The following is a 22,479-nucleotide window of genomic DNA, read 5'->3' as shown; positions in this document are numbered from 1 at the left end:
CAGTTGGGAAGCGAGCTGAGGCTGCTCTGCAGAAGTTGAGTGCACGTGTGCTGGCTGGGGAGGGACGGGCGGCGCTGGGGGAGCGCCGGCCTGGGGAACGCTGCAAAACATACCCATAATTTTCAGGTTGTTTAGTCAAAATATTGAGCTAATACCTTTGGTTTTTTTGTTTTTGTTTTCTTCTTCTTGTGTGATAATTTATTCTGAGAGAGTACAATGGGGAACATAAATGAATACATTTCCATACCCAATTCTGAGTCAGTGCTAAGCTTACCAGGCAGCAATTAAAATCCTTGGTAGTGAGGAGAAAGTAATTTCCTATAGTGTGAGAATAGGTGCAGATTTAGAAAGAGAATGACATACTATTTCTTCAGAACAGGAAAAAACAAACCTTATGAGCCTGAACAGAAAGACTATTAGGAAATGTTTAGGAAATTCCTGAGTTAAAAGTTTTGATTAGCCTGTTCTGTTTGTTTTCTTTCTTTAGAGTTTATTATTGCTACGACTGGAATCTTGTGTGCTTGTTCCTGACTGCAGAAATTCAAATGTTTACCTGCCCTGTTTGTATTTTGTTCCTTACCCTTCTGCAGTGGGCACTTACAGCAGGCAGGATGGTGCTTGAGCAGTTCCTTTTGGAGAGTATTATATGTACTGCTGTTGTTCATAATGGAGTTAATAACCTTTCCCGAACACAATTGTGGCTTTCATACCCTTTATCTTTGCTGACAAAGTAAAAGTTCTAAAGATTTCTTGAAGTCTCTTGTATGACTTAGAAATTATAAAAATGTTGACTTTTTCATTTTGTACCACATGATGATTTACTGGGGCACATCATATACCTTTGAAATGTTGTAACTAGCACATGCACGTTGTAGTCAGTCATCTTTTTCCTGAACTATTCATCCCTTACTGATAAACTTGGATGGGTTCTTTGTTTTACGCTATCCACTGAGCCAGGCAAATGTTTAAATAGTCATTGTAGTGTGTAGGAATTTTAAATACATAATTTCCCCTAATAGTAGTTCAACATGCAGTAAACAGAGTGTTCAGGCTGGAGAGTGCTAACATCTTAGATCAGCTTCTTAAATGCTCACATGCAGCTCTGGAAATTTGTAATCAATATGCATTTTTCTGTATCCAGAAATACATGTCTGTTGGTCTGCTGCAAAAAGGGAATTCTGTAGCTTTGACCAGCTGCGTTGATGTCTACTGTTCTGCCTCTTCTTAGCTGAAGCGATTCACAGGGGGTTTGTTTTCCCAGTTGGGAGCAAGGAAATAAAACCTGTTTTTCTAGGATCTTATAAAAGAATTTTGGGATATTTGCTGCTAACTGATCTGGTAATTCACTTTCAAAAAAAAAAGGGGGTAGAAAAATGTTGACTGGTTTGAGAGCATTTTTATATTTTAATTAACACATTTTATTTGCCACTAAACAGCTTCTGAAATAAAATTGTGCAAGAGAGAGTGACATCATCCTTTTAGGCTATGGTACGAATGTAGATCTGGTGGATTTTGCTCCCCCCCCCGCTCCCACTCTTATTAATAGGAAGGCTTGCTTGTGAAACCCAAAGGGTTAATCATATAAATTTCTGCTTTGGACCAGCAGACGATTTCCATCATTTTCAGCGTTTGACTATGGAACATGTATAGAGTTGTTATACCTCTCTGTAATTCATTCTGCTGCCAACTTCATTCCCTTTTCTCTGCCTGCATTTTAATTGAAACAACATTTGTATTTTTGAGCCAGGATCTGTCAGAAGTCCCTGTGGCTAGTCTGTGGTACAAGTAGCAGCAGACGTGGCTTACCCATATGGTGTGGTGCTTCTTGTAAAATCCATATGGCCTTGTTGAAGGGAATCCCAGCGGGGATGTGAAGGGTGTTAATACCCTTCAGGCCAGGCCTTTCCCTCCTGGGGCTTCTGTGGCATTGTCTTTGCAATCTGCCAAAGCACAAACTTAATTCCTTTTTAATAATCAATTATTTCAGTCCAGGAACGTGTGCTGTATTTTTGCAATCGTATATTCCTTGAATTTATTATTTGTTATGAATATTTTTGGTCATTTTTTAAAAGCAAACCTTTGAAAAGCCTTTTCAAAAACCCATAACTTTATTTCTTTTACTTACATTTTCAGGAAGTGCTGAACAGCGTTCCAAAGTTCTGCTTTCCTTTTGACGTTGAAAGGTATGTGCTACAGTTATCATTTATTTAAAAATTTTTAATAGAAAATTATATTTAACATAATTGCAAGCAAGGATTTAAAGAAAAGGAAAATGTAATGTCCTCCCTAAGCTTGCACCTGCAGATGAGAAAACATGCCCTTTGTTGTTCAAATAAGTATGAAGTCACTAGTAGGAAGCTATCACAGCAAAATGCAACCTTTACAGAATTTTGGGGATATCTCTGTCAAGGTGGAGCTACATTCTGACTCCCAGTTTTGTCCATTTTAATTGTAAACACCATCTGTGTTAGTATAAGGATATAACATAGTTTCCTTCAAGCGGCAAGCTTCATAAAAATGTTACAGTGCACCAGGATATAAAAACTCACTGAGCAGTACTGCAAACATGTTGCTTTGAGTTCAAAGAAATTGAGACTTTAATTGCATGGAAGTAGCTGAATATGCAATTGATTTTTCTCAGAGAAGAATCAAGACCATTATTTATAATTAATTAGTCCTTACCTTTCTGGTATCAGTTATAGTCTGTCTTCCATGTAATGCTGCCAGTCATTTAAATTGTTCATATTAAATGTTTTTATTATTGAAAATATTTATTCGGGCTTGTGAAAATGATTAATGGTAATTAATTTAGTAGATTGAACTCACTTGGTTTGGAAAACTCGTACTGTCCAAATTGGCAAAGATTAAATTAGAAATTTGATTTGCATGATTAATGAAAGATATATTCAGGTAGTGTGCAGGCTGAACCAGTTTCAGAACATGGGCATCAGTTGTAGATGGAGATTCAGAGACGAGAAACATTTTTCAGATGCAAGAAGATTGCTCTCTGTGGAGTAAAAGATGGTGTGTGTAGAGAGGAAAGAATGATCCTTTCAGGAAGACAAACTGGCAAAATAAAGATCTTTATAAACACAACTTCCTTGAAGTAAACTAGGTTCAGTCTTTTATAGATGAATTTAATTAAGTTGTTTGGGGTTTGAACTGGTTAAGCTCACTGTCCTTTAAGCTGTTTTAATGACTTAACTAATATGCTTGTCACTGTTGGCTTTAAAGCATTAAAGTCTTTAATGTGCTTAAGATATGTACAGAATTGTTTAAAATTGGTAATGAAGATGAATAATGGAAATAAAATTTGAGGATAACAGAAAAAGGTGAGGTTCTGTTGCTGCCATCCAGTGGCAAGAAGATAATCAGTGGCAGCAAATAATTATTTTCAAATAACCGGCTTTAACTATTCCTGTTGAACCATTCAGAAGGCACTTGGCTGCGTGTATGAGATGGATGAACTTAATCACTAAACTGTGGGAATACAGGAATTTATAGTATAGCTAAGAATGTATTGTAGCTGAGTGTTGGAAGGGGTAAAAACAAAAGGAAATGGAAAAAAAGGAAATAAAAACTTCTGGGATGCTTGTTGCCTGTCCATTTAATACCCTCTGTGCCGCCCTCCCCAGACATGCTTTTTGCCTGTTGGCCCCACGCTTGACAGTAAAGCAGTGCTCTCAAAGGTGCCAAATTTCTACAAATTTTGTGAAAACCGGCGGTTGGGCAGAAGGAGAGGTTCTTGGAAGATGAGATATACTGATGAGGAGAAGAAAGCCGACGTGTTCAGCCTGGCCCGCTGAGGGCTCAGGCGGCACCGCGGTGTCTTTAAAACAAGGTGCCGCACTCGCTGCTTCCTGTGTAGCTGGGAGCTGAGTTGTAGGGATTTGTGGGAAAACCAAAGGCAATGCGGGATCACGAGAGTATAAAAGAGCACTGAGAAGGAGGAGGGGCAGAGCTGCTGTGGAGAAAAGGACAGAAATGCTGGAAGCTCATTCAGGAAAGCAGGAACTGTTTACTGGCAAGCTGTTTGTGTGAACAGGTTACTGGCTGCTTGGTGTATTTGCCATTTGCTTCTCAGTTCAAGCATTTTCTATAATGTGGCCTTTTTTTTTTTTTTTAAGAAAACCAGTTGCATTCTGCTTTCTCAGTTTAATTTTTTTTATTTTGAATTTTGAATGATAAAGAAAAGGATTGGGAAAAACACTGCTGTAGTTCCTTTTCATATGACTTTTTCCACTGAACATTTAAGATGTGACTAGTTTTTGTCTAGTAATATATGTGTTTTTCACTTGCCTGATGAAAATACATATTTTTTTTTTTGTCTTGTGTAGAGGATCATGGTAGATAATAGACCTAATACCCCCAAGTATTTTACAGACAGGTTTCAATGACAATTTCTGTACAGAAAGCTTTGATTGAACTGAAATAGAAAATATGTTTCATTGATTGAACATATTGAACTCCAGAGAGCACAGTTTGTCAGCCTGTATTATGTGTACTATACATGTATAAACTACGTCAAGCAATATCTGAGCCTATTAAGAGCTAGAAATTACCAGTGCTAAAGTGATAACTTCCACTGATTCTGCCAATCAAGATACTTAAAACAAAAAAATGTAACTCTGTTCCATAGATTGCCTCTGGATTTCTACTATACAGCAGAGTTGTAGGGAATGGAGTATTATTTCTGTTATCTAGCTAAATAAAACTCATTAAAGTAGGCAATCAACATTCTTCAAATTATGGAAATAGGAAAGTTAAAGCACCATTAAAGCAAAGTGGTAAAATCATCATCACCTGTTTTCTTTCAGCTCACCTATATTAATTACCAGATGAACTGAAAAATGAATAAAATGAGAATGTATATTTGATTTTCTTTTATTCACTGTACTACAGTGATCATAGACAGAGATCCAGATTTAGTTCTCACTATTTGATGCTGCTTGCATCCTCTCACCAGACGTACTTTATCTTTTATGCATATGTTATAAATAAATGTACACTACTTGTTCTAATTATTAAAAATACATACTGTGAATGGTGATTAAAAATCTAGAGGTAACTCCCACTAAATTTAAACTTAAAGTCAAGCCAATAGACGCACAATGGTGTTAAAAAATCCTTTGGCAATGACTTAAACTTTGAGTTTTATGTATAATTTTTTATTGAAAGCAAGCACATATTGTCATTACTGCTGGTTATGGCTTACATTTTATTTTGAAGAGGTTAAGAAATGAATTGCATGATAGAAGTTCTTGAGCATTTGCTGCAAGAACCTATTTCTTTTTTTTGAGAATAAATTATTTTATGTTTAATAAATGATGCAGTTGTATAACATTCTAACAGTTTCCTTATATATATTTATGAATAAGTTCCCTTTGGTACACAATTCCTTTGGTTTTTTTATATGGACTATGAAGATTTAACATTTGAGGATATAGAGATTTTAATTTCCTTTTAGTGTTTGCTAAAGCAGTATTAATGCATCGGAGAAAAACACTTTGTCCTCTCTCTTGTTCTTTGAGTCCTTTATGTGAATTCTGCATGGTTTTCTTCCCTTTTATTTCTCCAATAGTCTTCTTTATTGTCACTCTCAACCCAAAATTCAGGTGTAACTTTGCAGAGTCATACAGCTTGATCTCTGCATCCATCTGTCAGTTATTTAGCTGGATGATGACTAATGAACAAGCTAACTTCTCCTCTTGTTCCTTTTAGAACCGTTTCAGATTCAGTCCAAGCAGTGCCACGTCACTGCTTGACCCCTCGTTTTTATCTGTGCTTTGAATCTCTCCCATTTCTCTCCGCCATAAGTACCTCCCCTCACTTCTTTCATTTCTCAGTCTTTTCCCTTTCAGGATGTATTTCTCCTGCTGAATGTGTAGCCCATATACCTCTTTAGATAAGACACTTTGGGAACTGCCTGTAGGATCAGCATGGAGACAGTGATATGTATTTCATTAATTCTTCCTACGATACTCACCCAATCGCAGGGAAGTGTTAGATTTTGGAGCATAAGCAGTGATGCTGCTGCTGCAGTAGAGGATTTCTCTTTAGCAGCAGAATATCACTTAAGTATGGGAATTAATGTGAATATTATTTAACTCCTAATCTCTTAGGGTCAATGAGTAATAATAGCAGGAGTGACATCACTGTCACTCTCCTGTTCTTGGCTAATGCTGTTTCTGTTATTTCTGGGGAAAGTCTGTGCAGAAACAAGACAAGTGCAAAACAATGGCTGTAGAGATCATTGGATTTGCAGATCTTGTGAAAGGCCGTTATATCTTACATGAAAATTTTGCCTTCAGAGTAAATACTTGAGAATGAAAAGTAAATGAGAAAGTATTTCAAGCTGTACAGGTGAAGGTAAATAAACTAGCATTCCTTGTACACTTCAGTCATTGCAGTCAGTTTGCAAGATGGGTTACAAACTCAAAAATGCAGCAGCCATGTACAATTGATTTCTTTGTATCTTTTTGTCTCAGTGTATTATGGTCTGTGTGTGCACACTACTGAACGTATGTGTGAGAGAGAAGTGTTGGTAAGGACAGGCTGCAGTGTGCGCTGTGGAGTTTCCATGTGTGTGCAGAAGTGGACCTGTCTGAGAGGAAACCTGGGAATGCCAAGGGAGCCGCAGTGTGCTCCCATAGACCCTTGGCCAGGTGTGATGGTCAGGGCCCCTAGACAGAAAAGGCTTCTGTTGCAACTAAAATACTCCCAGTGAGACTCTTTGCTAAGTAGTTGTGGTTTCTTTTAAAGCTTCCAGCATTTGTTGTTCTGAAAACATAACCCCATTTATAAGTATGCTTTTTATTCATGGGAAATGTCTTAGTTGTGGTTTTGTCCATTTTTTTATCTTCTGCAGTTTTCTTCCTCTTCCTTTTTTTTCCCCTGAATTGTAAGGGGTTGGGGCTTCTGGGAAGCAGAGCTCAAATGAGATAACTCAGTTGGAACACAGCGGCACTCCACACAGGGAGCCTGAGCTTTGGAGTTGTTGGAGGGGGCCTGGAAATGGAGAAAATAATCCCTGAAGCTTAGATTGGGGATAGCGATTAGTTTAAGAAGACTGCCCAACCCTGAGTTGCTGTCTGTCTCTCTAGTCTCTCCATCATCTTGTACCACTACCTTAACATCTGTTTTTCAAATTCCTGCTTGAAACGGTTTCTAATTTGTTCTTCGATTTGGGGAAAATTAGGGTGAATTTGCTTTTCAGCATTTAGCTTGGGAGTTGAAATACGTGTGAAATTTTCAGGTTTAGGTAGCAGCTGCCAAAGCTTCAATCAGAACCATGTACTTCAGTTACACTGGTCAAATACATGTACGTGACATTTTATAATTAATGATACAAGTAACTTTATGACTTATTTTTGAAAACAAAAATCTGTATTCCCATGCATAAGGTCTTTAAATTTTTTTGGAACTCTTTAAAAATTCCTAAAATTTGAAGAAAAAATAATTTCAAACATCTGCTGTATCCTAAACTAATTAATTTGGAAGAAGAACAATTTTTATTGAGAATAAGGGATACATTTAATGATTAGATATGCTGTTTTTTGTTTGAAGGAAAGTTTCAATTCCTACCTTAATCAGCTCTCTTAAGGCTCTCTTAAAATGAGGCCTGAGTGATGGCTGTAATGTAAACAAAAACCTTTAAAATGACTCTTTACCTATTCCATGGGTACCAAGGAGCCTTTTCTGCATTGTGTAGGTAAATACTTGAAAAATTTTAAAACCTAGTTTTATTTCTATAGTGAACTGTAGTAACCTTGAAAGAGCCCGTTGTAGTCTGCAGGGTTAATAAGTATTTACACACATTCTTCTAGTGATTTATTATTCCTGAACTAAGATTAAAAGTAAGCATGCAGGGCAAGAGTTGCAAGTAAGGCAAAAGCAAGGCAGAGGAATGAGTGAGGAGAAGGTCGGTGATGCTTGGGAACAGTTTGTGCCTGCTCTCCCCTTGCAAGTGAGCAATTCATGCTCTCTTCAAATCTCCAACTAGACCAGTGTTCTGCAGGAAGGTTTTGAAGCTCGGCCAGTTGATCCTGTGATCCAGTAAAAAGTCTAGATAACATTTTGTTTAGGGAATTCTGGTATGTAATAATTGCATTTTATCTGTGTTGATTTTCACGTTAAGAAAAACTTGAGAGGCATCAATGTTGTGGTTCATTAGCAGTGCCAGGAGCTGCTGCCTGCCTCTGGAGGTGAGACTTGATTTCTGAACAGCTGAATATGCCATGGTGCAACAGAGAGGCACAGTCCCCAAGTCACTTGGCCCAACATTTGTCTGCATGATGGAACATGCTATATATATGTTAAAACTGTAGTGCTAGCGCTTCTGGAATGTTTTGTGTGTCTGGTTTATGCATTGTGGTTGTCTATTGATAGACAGAAATCCCCAATCAACATTTGTTTTTCTCTATAAGGCTTGCATATAGTTAGTTTTAATTCTGCTGAAGAGGAGTAAAAAAACAGACCTCCTTGCTGCCCCCACATCTTAAGTGGAGCTCTCAAATTAGAAACCTAGAATTAATTCAGTATTTTAAACTCTGATCAGAGAATGTCATCCAGATGGATGGTCACTGGCTTCTGTTAGCTGTTCTTTTGAAGCAAATGGGATAAAATGCAAACTTTTGGGTTCTTGTGGATATTCAGTTTTAGTCTTGGAGTTTTTATCATATTAAAAATCTGGAACTTGCTGCTTACATCTCTTTCTAAACTGTGTGGGAAGCAGTTTTCAAGCCGCGCAACTTTTACACTGACTGTCAAAACATGGGGCTGCCTCTCTTAAAAAAGCAAAGATATTGATTTGGAGGTGGTGAGATGGCATTGGAATTGCTTCCCACTGAACCCATAACTTGACTGGGCTATTTTTAATAGAAAATATCAGAATTTAAATCTCATTTTTAAGGTGGCTGTGTGTAGTGACATTTTGTTACACTTTAATTGCAATACTGGTTATTTTCCCATATCATCTTCAGGTTTTGGGAAGGGAGGCTGCAAATAGCTGGAAGCAGGAGATCCTAACTGATGTCAGTTTTTGGGGCTAAGGAATTGAGTTCAAGAAGTAATGGTGTAGTCATTTGCCTGACATACATGTACACAGTACATCAAAAGCAATGCCGGCATAGATGGGCATGTATTACAGTTGCTGGTTATGAGTGATCTCTTTAGGTTAAGATGATGGTGCAGAGAGACCCCAGCCTAACCATGCCAGGTGTTCTGTGGTGTAAGGAGAAGGCAGTCAGGGCTGCTGGGAGCTTCAAGCCTAACAGTAGGATACAGCAGAACAAAAGAGAGTGGGAGCAGGAGACAGCCGAGGTCACTGCACTGCATTGCCAGTGCTACTGACTGAGCAGCTACTGCTGAGTTAATGTGTGAGCCCCCGGCCACAGCGTGCGCAGGGGCACTGAAACCACACTGCAGGTTTCATGGCAGTCTGCTCTCAGGAATAAAGAGGAAAATGCAGAGATGTGAAATAGAAAATTGCTCGGTTGGCAAGGGAGTAATAACGCCCTATTACTGATGGCTCTCCGTGGTACCAGGCGCAGTGTACAGGCAGCATGACACAGAACCTGAGCAAGGAAGGCCTGAGCGAAAGCCACTGCGCATTTACCATTTAAAGAGCCACACTAGGGTTGTTCCAGTCTGTTGAAGAGAGCTGGGGAAAGTGTTTGTTCTAATTATTTGAGTTTAATTACCTAACTGAAAAAAGTTCATTCATTGTCACAGGTTTCCAGTGGTTATATTGGACTTAATGTATCTTGTAATGTTGTATGCACAGGCTTTTGTTTCAGCCCTGTCACTGTATGTTCATGAGGGACTAAACTAAACTGAAAAGAATAGGAGACTGCAATCTGGGTAGTGGTACCACTTAACTAATCTTTAAGCTTTTTTCATACATATGTTAAGCAATATAATGTGCCTGTGTCCTGTGTAACTTCTCTTGCCCTTTGATCATCTACTTTCTTTTTCCCAAGGGGAAAATTTTCTATATTTTATTTTGGTGGAGATTTAAAAAAAACAAAGCGAGCAAACCAGCAAAAAAAACAACCAAAACCACAACAAAAAACCCCCAACCCATATTACAAGGGATAAATTAAAAAAATATTTTGTGGTCTTGGATTGATAGACTGAGGTCTGTGATGGTTTTCAGCTTCTCTGGGAATTCACTTTCAGCTTGGTCATCTATGATTGACCCACAAATGACACATGTTAATCATAGCACTTAACTAGCAGGTGCTTAGGTATTTTGCTGTAGAAGATCATGTAAGAATAGGAAAAGAACAGCAGACAATAGAATTACAGGCTGAACTCTTGCATTTTATGCTTTCAAATCTCCATGCACTCCCCATCTTAACTTTATTTTCATTTGGTTTTAATGAAATCTTTAGTAATCTCTTCTGAACAAAACCATTGTATGCCACACATCACCTCTTCTGGCTGAAAATGCCAAGCCTGCCTAGAACTAATTTTCTTTGGGAGATTTTGGTAAACTTCAGATACAGTTTGTTTTTCTTCTAAAATGCTTACATCAAATGCATTTTGCAATTTGATCACTGAAGTGATCACTGAAGTTTGGTCACACTGAGAGCGGGTCCATCCCATGGTCTCAGTGATATTCTGTCTGAAGCTGACAAACTGCACAAGAGAAAAACGTCATGCTTGAGAGCCTAAAGGAGAATTAGAAACATCATGACAGTGAAGATGCCATTTGTTAAAAGGAAATTGGGAAAAGGCTCATACTGTCAAGCAGAAAGTGGGAGATCAGGACTGGAAGTTGGAACTAAGATCTGGAGATGAGTATGTGGAGTCAGAGGTGACATGGGAGGGGTGGTAGAAACTCAGAACAAGTGCATGTTAGCCTGCACTGCTGAGAGAGTGCTGACTGCACAGAGCTTGGGGATAAGAGGAGGGAAATTTGGTGTAAATACTCTGTCTCAAGTGGGTATGTATTTTGATACAGTCTTGAAGATATTGTTACTTTATTTTTTTTTAGCTCTTGTGCTGTTAGTTCTTGATTATGTGCTAGCTTTTGCATTTCCAGAACCAAAAAAATTTGCACTGGAAGATAAACTTGGCACCAATTCTTTGCTGGACAATGTGTAGAGCAAAAAAAGAAAAGGGAGGAAAATCTGTGGAAGATGCATAGGGAGGCTACGGGCTTAACCAGTGAAGATAGTCAGAAGGGATTAAAAAAAAACAAGCTAGCTTTATAATGGCTGCTGTAAGCCAGGCCCATGTTATGACATGTAATAAATTATTTGTAGAATTTTAAAACTTTGTTTGAGTTGCCGTTCTCCACAGCTGAGGTGTGCTCAAAGTCAACAAGCTGTGGCAGGCTTGTACTAGCTCTGGCTTAAGTTTATTCCGTGCTTAAGAACAAACCTTATGAAATGCCCTGTACTTTCAGAGTAGGGGCCAGATGCAGTGGAGCATATCAGCAGGAGCACAGAGCTGGGGCAGCAACTGGGGGCATGAGTGATGGAAGGACTGGGCTCTTCTGTGCCAAAGGGAAGGAGTGGGGTGCAAGAAACAGCCTGGATGGTGGGGAGAGAAGAATAGCAAGGTTTGAGCATGGAAATACTTGACACCGATGACTTAAATGCTTGTGTTTTGTGTGATTTAGTGGTTTTATGCTCTGTGTCTGGTTTTCCAGGGTGTCCCAAAACCAAGTAGGACAGCATTTCACCTTTGTGCTCACCGACATTGAAAGTAAGCAAAGGTTTGGATTTTGCCGTCTGACGTCAGGAGGCAAGGTCTGCCTCTGTATTTTAAGGTAAGTTGGTATAAGAAAAATTAAGTCAAGGAGTCAATATAAAAAAATACAAGAACAAAATTATCTTTTTCAAATTCTCTGCTAATGTGTTTTACTTCTCTATCAGGGCATCATTTTTCTACAACAGTGATACCCTGAGTTAATCTTTTCTTCCTTCATCAAGCTAGAAATAAATTTTTTTTGCTGTACTCCTAACATTGTCAGTCTGACTTCTAATGCTGTAGTAACAATGTTTAATCAGTTACATGCACTCAAGTATGCACATTTAAATACAGTATGGGCTGCTGCAGAGCAAAGGATGTAAATTCTCAGCTGGTGTAAACCTGGGTATTTCTTTTAACATTTCCCTGTAGACATACATTAGCTAAAGATTAGTCAATGGTCTGTTACTTGGTAGAAATAACTAGGAAAATGAAAAATGGCAAGCTGTAATTTTTCTCTGAACCATAACCAAAGCATTGCCTTTATTGCTTTTATTGTGACAATTTCAAATTTACAATGCACAGCTGAATGCGTAACAGCACTGGCTTCAGACCATTGTACTTCTGGCTGGGTAGTCTGTCTTCTGTGTGTGTGTGTATGAGTGTGTGTGTGTGAGTGTGTGTGTGCTGTGTTTAGCTCAGACAGAAAGAATGCATCAGTTTCCATCTGATATGTTCTGGTATCCAGTCTGGTTTTCACTCTGAATCCAAGATCCACTAGAAGTGACCAAATGAAAGAGGACTCACTAAGCAGATTTCTTTTGGCATTTTATCTGTTTCCGCCTTGCACGTGATTGTTGATCTTAAATTAACCAAAGCAAAAAAAAATAAATTAACAAATGAATGCTGTCTTTATATATAAAGAGTGTGTGTGCATGTTCACTGTGGCTTTTGTCTATATATCAAAATAACATAAAATGATATTTGCTGTGTTTATATACGCATGATGACTATATGAGCAATTCAAACTACTTTTTCATCACAAGTATTTGCACAATAGTCATAGACTTAAACACACAAGGGCAGGTGTACATAAATGCCATGTCGAACTACCATCTCCATATGCACATCTATGTATATTGCCTCAAACAAGAGGAATATATTAAGATTACTGACTGAGGCTTTTACAAAAACATCTAGAGATAGTCCAATACAAAAAAGTTAACTAAATGAAGTCATCATAAATAACTGAAATATAAGTAAGAGTCTCTGAAAAGAAGAGCAGAAACAAGCCAGTCAAAGTGATGAGAAGGAGATACCGTAGAGATTTAGATAGGCTGGTGGTTGGTAACAGGACACAACTTTTCCCTTTTACATGTCTTTTGTCTGTGGTACCAAACCATGTATTAAGCTGTGCCAGGGCTGCTAAAGACAGAGGATTTGAACTGCTGAATGGCATTCTTAAATGAAAGCTGAAGAAAAGGCTGCTTGTCCATCAGCAATTTAAAGCGGTGTCTAAGATTAAAGTCATGTGGCTTATGGGACTTCTCTCTGTAATTCATTCTTTATCTGAAGCACTAGCTAAAGGAAATTATCTCTGAATTTGCAGCCACATGGTCCTGCTTTAAACTGGATAGTTTGAAACAGAAAATATACTTGTACATAGAAAATTCTTCTATAGGTTTTACGGGATTTTTTTTGTGTTCTCTATACACATGTATATGAATTGTGTAAACAGAATCTTCTCCCAAATCAGAATGTATTGTTCAAGTTCTCTGTGTGTTTATCAAGTGAAGTAAAAATCCTCCCATGTAGCTTTCTCGGGCATTGTCGAAAATGAACATGCAGAGCTTTCCTGCAGTTGCCAAATTCAAAGTGCCAGTAAGTGCTAAACCACAGTAAGGTGAGAAAATAAACCTTGAATTATTATCCAGAAAAGTTGTGTGATTCCTTTGCAAGTCTTATTTTAATTTTTTTTTTTAAACTGCATGACTGCTTTGTGAAGGTCTCAGTGTGGATCCTGCTGTATCACCTCCTCCCTCTCCACAAATTGTTGAACTAATGCAGCCCTGTAAGACAGCAATAGGCATATGCCACAATAGCCATATTGTAAAATACCTTGTTGTGCTCGTATCCTGTACTGGATCTTTTCTCCTAGTTTTATTTTTTCTATTTTTAGGAAATGGTCTTCTTAGTTGAGGTTTGAAGTGGCACAATAGAAACTTCAGTGTTCACTTTTGAATAATAGGAGACTCAGTTCTTCTGGCTGTTGTTTCTAAGTACCACTGCTGCTTGCAGTAGGAATAATACTTTCAGGGTTTACATGAAATTGTTTTTGTATTACTTGAATGGTTTTAGTACAAAGTACATATATTTTGTTAAAAATCCTGAAACTGTTGATGGACTCTGAGATTGACCTTAGGTATGCTGAGGAACACAAAATGCATCATTAAAATGCTTAGTCCTAGATTTCATTAATTTTATGACTATAAAATTGTCACCTACGTTTTCAAATGAAATGCTCTAATAAGGAAGACAGGTTTATGTGGTCAGGCTTTGTAGTTCTTCAGTTCAGACCACGCTTGAAGCTTTTTCACTCTTCCTTTAGGCAAATCCCTTAGAAGCAGAATGTTTCAATTTTACACATTTTGTGTCAATTTTCCAGACAGAAAAGCAGCCCCTAGACATTAGACATTTAGCTACGGAAAGGCAGTTTCCTTAGTTTTATTTGATTACTAGAAGTTAGATTCCTGCTGATAGTTCAGGACTGTTAGTGGTTACCTGACTATTTGACAGAAAACATTTCCTCTCCTTTGTTTAACCTTTGACTCATGAATGTAAAACTTTTATCAGAGCTGTAGCAGAAGCACCAGTGAGGTGGAAGTCTACTTATGGCAACAAGGGTTATGTGTGACTTTGAATAAAAGTCTGAGCTCCTGCCTTGTGGCTCATTTGGATTGAAAGAAAATGTTAAGTACGTTTTTAATTAACCATGAAATATCTTGGTCTCTTGCTTTTGTGGCAGACAGTGGCTGTACTTTTAAATAAAGACCCCTGCATTCTCAATCAGGGAATATATATCTATTAAAACAATATTGTGTATGTTTTGATGTTTCTCTTTATTATGGAAGAAATATTTAGAGAAACTTTTGTATGTTGTTGGAGGTTGCCCTATGTTTGTCTTGTATGTTTGTTTCTCAAACAGGTGTTGATTATAACATGAGGAATGCAAAGACAATGTGTACAATTAAAGAAAAATAAATAGGAAACTAGTAATGGTTTCATAGCTTAAAAAATAAAATTATTTTTATTTGAAGTTTAGGTTTCTACATACATTAAAATTGAACATTAAAGCCCTGTTTTTCCTCTGCTTTATCTATTGTGATGGGGTTTCATTGATAACCTTTTGACGTTTTCATAAAACAGCTAATTAATTATAAAATGCACTCCTCATAAATAATTTTATGAATACAAATGTGATGGTAAGGTCTTTCTAGTAATGGACTTTAATTTTGATTTTATCTGTTGTTAAGGTACATATTAGTGTGACAGTTTTGAGTTAGGAATAATATATTACAGGTCTCTGTTAAATTCAGCCACTTCAAAACTATGTTTTTCACACAATGCATTTCTGTACTGACTTGAGAAAAAGTTGTTACCCAACATAATAAATGGTGATGGACACTTGAGTGCTGGATGACTTTTCTGTACATAGACTAGTTCTTCTGTGCAAAGCAAAGATTAAATGATTTTGCAAGATTTGCTAACAGGACAAGCTAAGAAGATTCTTTTACCCGTAATGCTTCTTGTTTTTAGTTATCACACACAAAAGTGCCATAAAAGGCAACAAGGCCAAGTGCCAGCTTTCTGCACATGGGTCACAACAGCCCCAAGCAGTGCTACAGGCTGCAGGAAGAGTGTCTGGAAAGCTGCAGAAAAGGACCTGGGAGTGCTGGTGCAGCTGAACATGAGCCAGCGTGTGCCCGGGTGGTCACAAAGGCCAATGGCATCCTGACCTGGATCAGAAATAGTGTGACCAGCAGCACCAGGGCAGTGATTGTCCCTCCGTACTGGGCAGTGGTGAGGGACATCTCGAATCCTGTGTCCAGTTCTCAATTCAAGAAAGACATCGAGGTGCTGGAGCGAGTCCAGAGAAGGGCAACGGAGCTTGTGAAGGGTCTGGAGCACAAGTCATATAAGTAGTGGCTGAGGGAGCTGGGGGTGTTTAGCCTGGAGAAGAGGAGGCTCAGGGGAGACCTTGTCAACTCTCTATAACTCCCTGAGAGGGGACTGTAGCCAGGTGGGGGTCAGTCTCTTCTCCTGGGCAACCAGTGACAGGACAAGAGGAAATGACCTCAGGTTGTACCAGCAGAGGTTTAGATTGGATATCAGGGAAAAATTTCTTCAAGGAAAGGATTGCCAAGTACTGGAACAGGCTGTGCAGGGAGGTGGTGGAATCACCATTCCTGGAGGTATTTGAAAGATGTGTAGGTGTGGTGCTTAGGGACATGGTTTAGTGGTAGATTTGGCAGTGCTGAGTTAAGGGTTGGACTCAATGATCTTGAAGGTCTTTTCAAACTTACAAGATTCTCTGATTTGATGTACAGTGCTTTATCCAATATGATGTACGGGATAAAGATGTAAAACGTTGACTTTAATAGTCATGGCAATGTTTGTCTATGAATAAATCTGTTTACTAGAGTAGTCCAAATAGATTAATAGGATTATTAACAAATCTGCCTTCCAAAATGGGCCTATGATATAAGAGGACAAAAATGTTGGCTGGCAGCCTTGAGGATGCTACAAAAGGTGAAGAGCTTATACTTGGTCTTTGAATTGAGAATCTAAAAGACCACCTGAGAGTTGTCTTTATTATGAACAGACACAGATGTGTTTACTTTTGAATGCAGAGATGCATTCTTTATGAAAATGACAAATATAATAATTCTTTATTATATTGAATTAATTACAATTAGCAAATATATAAAAGAAATATATAAAGTGAACTTTTTTTGCTTTCCAATAGGTCTTTGTAATATTTTGTTTCAGTAAGAACATTATAATTAAAAATATTGACAAAAACTTTTGCAATTAAACCGTTCTATTGAAGAACTGAAGATTATGTGGAAAAGAAGCAGAGGACAGGTTCTGGTGGCCTTTGGTTTCATGCCATATAATGTAATGGAGTACTTGTTTTGATTTCCTTAAGTTTTCAGGTTTAAGAGGCACATAGAATTTATATTAACCTCATGTCTGTGATTATAAGGCTTAAAGCAATTCTTTTTCCAGCCTTTTGGCTCAAAGGAAACTGACTTTTTATAAACTATGTTGAAGTAGTGTGTTTTTACAATGTTTTTCTTTCCATTTTTGTTACATGAAGACATGGAAGTGTATCATCAGCCTGATTTTTGCTAAGGGAATAAATTCTTTGCAAGTACTCTGGTCAGCATGCCTCACTGTACTAAAGAAAAATTCTCCCATGGCTTTTTGCTAGGGTTCATTAATTTCAAATAATGAATTTGACCTTTTTATGCATAGACTTAAAAATTGTGTTTAATTTTTCTTTTCTCAGTAAGAAAGGAGTTGAGCTCATACATACAGGAAAGAAGTATGGTAATATTTTATTGAAGTAGGAGCATTTATTTTTATAGAATGCTGTTCATAAGTGTTCATTATGAAAAATAGATGATCAGATGAGATTTTGGAGTATTCGACAGCCAAATATACTGGGGTCATGTATACTGCTAACACAGAAGTGATAGCAACAGACTGGAAAGCCTTTAGGTGGTCTCACCTATTTGTGTGTCCAGTGTTATAAAAATACTTTGCAGTTTATACCTACCTTGTGCCTTGACTTGGACAAAACATTAGGACAGTGTTCTGTCCCTGCTGTAATTTGAGGCTGTAAAGCTGTTCAGTAGCTCTGACATTTGCAGGTACTCTGAACGCTGTGGTGAACAATTCTGTTTGCCCATCTAGGCTGTGTTTCAATGATGTGTAAAACCAGGTTAACATGATTTCAGAAGATAATAGAACAGGAGTCCTAGGTGAAAGAAAGCTCAAAGATCAGATGTTTTAGGTGCTATTATGATGGGTGTTTTACAAGGGCGTGTAGTGTTCATGCCTGTAAGCAGTGAGTGACCCTACACAGGTGCACTGAAATAAATTTTTATGATTATATAAGAATATATTGAATAGCAAATGCAATAAGGTCACACCTTAACCACTGTCAACAATACCAAGCATTAAAAGTGTCTGTGAGCATTAAGAGGTTGATGTAGTTTTGATTAAAAACCAGCACAGTGTATGGTAAAGTGTGATAAAGACATTAATATAGTGGCTTTAAAGGAAATCATTAAATCATTGCCACTGTGTCTCTTTGGCTTGCCAAGAATAAATTCCTGACGGGTTTTTGTGGTTTGGTGGTTTGTTGGTTTTTTTTGGTTTGGGATTGTTTGGTTGGGGTATTTTTGGTGTGTTTTGGTTTTTTTGAGAACCAACAGTCAAGCATTTATAAGGATAGCAAAAAGTAAGATTGCTAAACAATGCATAGCTGTGTTCAGATTTCTGCTGTTCTTTTTTTTTTTCCCTGAGAACTGGGATCTGTTTCTACAGCTTTGCCAGCTATGTACTGAGAACAGAGGTGTTAAAAAGAAAACATAACCCTTCACTGGACTCACTGCACAAAACCCTGGCTTCTCTACCAGCCAGGGTTTCCCCTAACAGCTTTCCTTTTCCTATCAGGGAAAACATTTAGGTTCTGCATGCTGGCTTTTTCAGTGGCAGTTAGCATGTTTCCTGAAATATATAAATTTGAAATTTTAAGGTCTGTCCACAATGTGCCCTAAAGCCTTTAAGAAATTCACGTCTGTAGATTTACACTGCACTGAGTGACAAAGTCTGTAGTATTGCATATAAATAAATAAAACATTTCAGGCTTTATTTCCTTTTCAGCTCCCCCTTCTAATCTCAAACAGAGATGTCTAACAGACATGAGAAGATGTGTAATTTGTAAATGAGGTGTAATTTATACTGGTACTATTTAGTTTATCAGACTTAATAGCTTAAATAAGGGTGATGGAAAATTCTGTAGCATGTGGTCACTGATGATGTCACTGTTAAAGGTAACTCTTCTGTAAATAGGTGACAAAAAATGGAATGTTTGAATTTCTTTCCTTGTGCTCTTCAGTTTTGTCTTATTTATCTTGCATTCTGTTTAACTCAAAGAGTATTGCACTCATAGGGGCTGCAGATTAGTGTTAAAATTCTCTTAGGTATTCATGTATCAATGTACTGCGTGTTTACAATATTGGTGAATGTTTTTATTTTTGAAAGTTAATTCTATCTATAAAAATGGCTTTATAGGGAGACCAATATTCTTACCTATAATACAACATCTGTACTACTGTGTAGCATTGCACCACTTGTCAAATATGGGGTACCTGGTCTGCCCAGGTAAAGTCGTTTTTTATTCTCCTGGGAAGCAGCAGTTCTGGCAGGACGCTGGGTATAGGAGGATGTAGAATTTCAAAATTACAAATAACTACTGATAGCTGTAACAGTTAAAGATAGCGGGAAGGAGATTGGACAATGTTTCAAATGGGTTTTTTGGTGCCTTTAAAATAGTAAGTCTGAGTATTATGAGCTAATCTGTGCCTAATGGAACTTCATAGAGGTGCCCAGCATAAAGAATCTATCTATCTATCTATCTATCTATCTATCTATTTGTCTGTCTATCAGGGACATACCATTAAATTTGTGGGGAAAGTTTTATATGCTTTTCATTTATATGTAAAAATATTATAAAAATGTGCAAGTCAGATCAATCATTATAGTATTTTATAAGCACTGGAAAAATACATTGATATTTTATTAAACCACTTTTTTCCTCCTCTTTTAGTTACTTACCATGGTTTGAGGTATACTACAAGCTCCTAAATACCCTGGCAGATTATTTGGCTAAAGAACAGGTAATTTTAGATATTCTAGTTCTTTGTGAAAATTATTTTCCTTGAAATAGTAGTCACCATTTGAAATGCTAAAAAGGGATTCTATACTTTTTAAAAGTGTAAAATTTTAGTAGGATTTAGTAGCAAGTGTATTCATCTTACCAAAATTCAAAGAATCTGAACATAGAGCTGCCACATTAGTCTTAAAAAGCTGCTGAAAATATACCTTTATAAAGTGTCAGTCTCCGCGTAGACAAGTTCTGGGTGAAGTGTGAGCAAAGTGTCACATCGCTGGAGAGCTGTGACGTATCAATTGTAAACTGTAGATCTCTGGAACTATCTGATTATCAGCTGCAAACGCTTTTTGTTCAGAACTGTATAAAATATGATGTACTGTTTCACCCTTCATATTAACTAAAAACTACCTCTCGTAATTCTGTCATCTCAGCTAGCAGGACAAAATTACTTGCAGCATTTGGTGAAGAATCATGATAGTTTAGTTTGCATATTCATGAGCAATTAGATGTATTCCAGCATTACACAGCAAAGGAACTACTGGCATCTGTCTTTATTGGGAACATTAAAGCTATACCTTTCTGCTTTAACTGTATTCATGTACTAGATTACAATTAAAAAAAAAAAGGCATCAGTATGCAGCCATGTGCTCTTGACTGGAGAAGCTGACATTTCAAAAATACATGAAGTATAGAATAGCAATAATTCTGCATTATAGTAAACGGACTATAGAGAATGATGATATTTTATGTAAAAAGGAAATGCAGTAGGAAAGTTTGGTGTTAGCTATGTGTTTCAATAAAGTGTGAAATATATATGTCTTACAAACACGGTAATGAGAACTTGGTTTGGGCCCCAATTTCTCTGTAATAGAAAAAAATTGTTATTAAGGTTCTATTTGCTGAAGGGGATGGGTGTTGTCTTGTGCTGGCATTGCAGCTATTACTTGAAGCAATTTAAGTAGTAGGGTTGTATGTTTGTTGTTTTATATGCTAAGAAAACTGCTTTGATGGGTCAGAAAGTTTTAGCAGTACTGAAGTATTTTGTTACACTGCCTGGTGCCACACCTGTTGCTGAGGAGGCTGTTGGAGGACTTTACTGCCTCCTGGCCCCAGGCACTGTTCATCTGACCAAGAGCTAGACCCAAAGTCTTGTCGATTATCTTGTTTTATATGTTCTGATGAAACATTTTCATAGTGTACAATATAGATATGTAGCTGCATATTTAGTAAAACTTTGAATAGACATATATCCTGGCTAACAGTTTTAGGAAGATGATGTCCAGGATGCATGGACCAACTAGACATTTTTTCACAGTTTTCAGTTGCAAATGATGTGATTCATTTAAGGAGTATATGGGGAAACGTAAGAGATTGGCTTAACTTGCAGATACCATCATTTTATGAGATGCAAAGCTGACCTGAATTTTATACTTAATATTTAAATACTTCACTATAAATTACAATTGGTTTTGTCCTATTTATACTCCTTGGTAACATATAGTTTGATGTGTAGTAAATAGTAATTATTTTTTATATGATAATTAACTACCTTTTAAAAATATTCCCTACAGGAAAATGACTCAAATGATTTGTTAAAATCATTGTATAGCCATCCTGTGCCAAAGGCAAATGCTTTAGTCAGTTTAAGTGTGGTAAGTATTTTTTCTTTTTTATTCCTACTCCGATTACTGATTATGAAATAGTAGGTAAAGTTGAAACAAAAAGAAGCCCCAGCGCTTTGAAAGAGTAAATTTATGTTACTTCCCATCATTAGCTGGATTGGACAACATTTTCTTTTTTTTTTCTCTGTGCAGAGTAGAGTTTGTCTCATATTGTTTTCTGAAAGTCATAGTCATAAAGAAGCAGAAATTTGAATTTTGCTCTATGGATGAGAAAGTAAACTGCAGTGGGATCTGACAATGCTAGAACTACTTCTTTGTGCTTTCAGCTGTTTCATGTAGACAATTTTGGTTTCTCCTGCTGTGCATCAGGAGACACTAACTCAGTTTTATTGCCTCTTATGTCTAAGTAGGTAGACTTGTAGGATTGGACAAAAGTCTCTGTAAGCTGGCTGCTTTCCCATCCTCCTTCCCCTTCTAGTTTTGCTTAATCATGCAAAAATGCTGTAGGAAGAACAGTAGAAGTGCACTCTGTTATAGGAAGCTTGCAGCACATCTAGGTGAAAGAATGTGCCCAGGCCTACCTTGATTTTGTGCTCTGACTTTCTGGGATGTCAGACAGGGTACTGAATCTGTGGCAAGATGATGTTATTGCAGAAGCATCAAAAAGTGAACCTGTCATTGTTACAGTTCCTAAAGTTTTAAACAGAAATAGCATATGTTTAAATACAGTTGTAGAGCTTGTGTGAAATATAAAACTCATACAGAGCCTCTGCTGTCTGCAAGGCATTGTGCATGTTCAGAGCATCTGTACGGTTACTGCACTTGTCAGTGTGTAAATAGGTGTTTCTCGATTGAACCAGCACAGTTTGCAGGATGGAGAAAGAAGGGATTTTTGTAAAGGCTTCCCTTACACACACACTGAAAGATAATCAGATTATTTATCTTGACCTTATTTGTGTCATTTCTTGTTAATTTCAAATAATTTATTTAAGAACTGAAGCCAATACTTCAGTTAAAGTAAGCACAGACTCTAGAAAAACCCTCTTATGAAGGCATAGACAAATGAAGAGTCTACCACTTCTGTTCCAGCAGTTTCTGACCCTTGCTGCTTAACATAATGCTACCTTTATTTTAATTTCTCATGTTTCAAATCCCTTGTTTTTCACTAGGCTACAGGGACCTAATATTTTC

At 37.3% G+C, this 22,479-nt stretch overlaps 1 protein-coding gene across 1 annotated transcript in view; it reads left to right on the top strand.

Moving 5' to 3' along the window:
- DENND1B (DENN domain containing 1B) overlaps positions 1 to 22,479 on the top strand; it is a gene marked incomplete at its 5' end in the record, with an annotated part of 148,918 nt that overhangs the window by 53,874 nt on the left and 72,565 nt on the right. The window contains 4 exons of the mRNA XM_027671862.1: positions 2,134 to 2,183; positions 11,660 to 11,779; positions 19,601 to 19,670; positions 21,238 to 21,318. Coding sequence (XP_027527663.1) covers positions 2,134 to 2,183; positions 11,660 to 11,779; positions 19,601 to 19,670; positions 21,238 to 21,318 — 321 coding nt within the window. The remainder of the gene's footprint in view (positions 1 to 2,133; positions 2,184 to 11,659; positions 11,780 to 19,600; positions 19,671 to 21,237; positions 21,319 to 22,479) is intronic.

This window comes from Neopelma chrysocephalum, unplaced genomic scaffold (genome assembly GCF_003984885.1).
Source record: "Neopelma chrysocephalum unplaced genomic scaffold, ASM398488v2 Primary Assembly neopelma1_97222, whole genome shotgun sequence".
In the NCBI taxonomy this organism is placed as follows: domain Eukaryota; kingdom Metazoa; phylum Chordata; class Aves; order Passeriformes; family Pipridae; genus Neopelma; species Neopelma chrysocephalum.
This window is presented reverse-complemented; position numbering and strand designations above follow the sequence as displayed.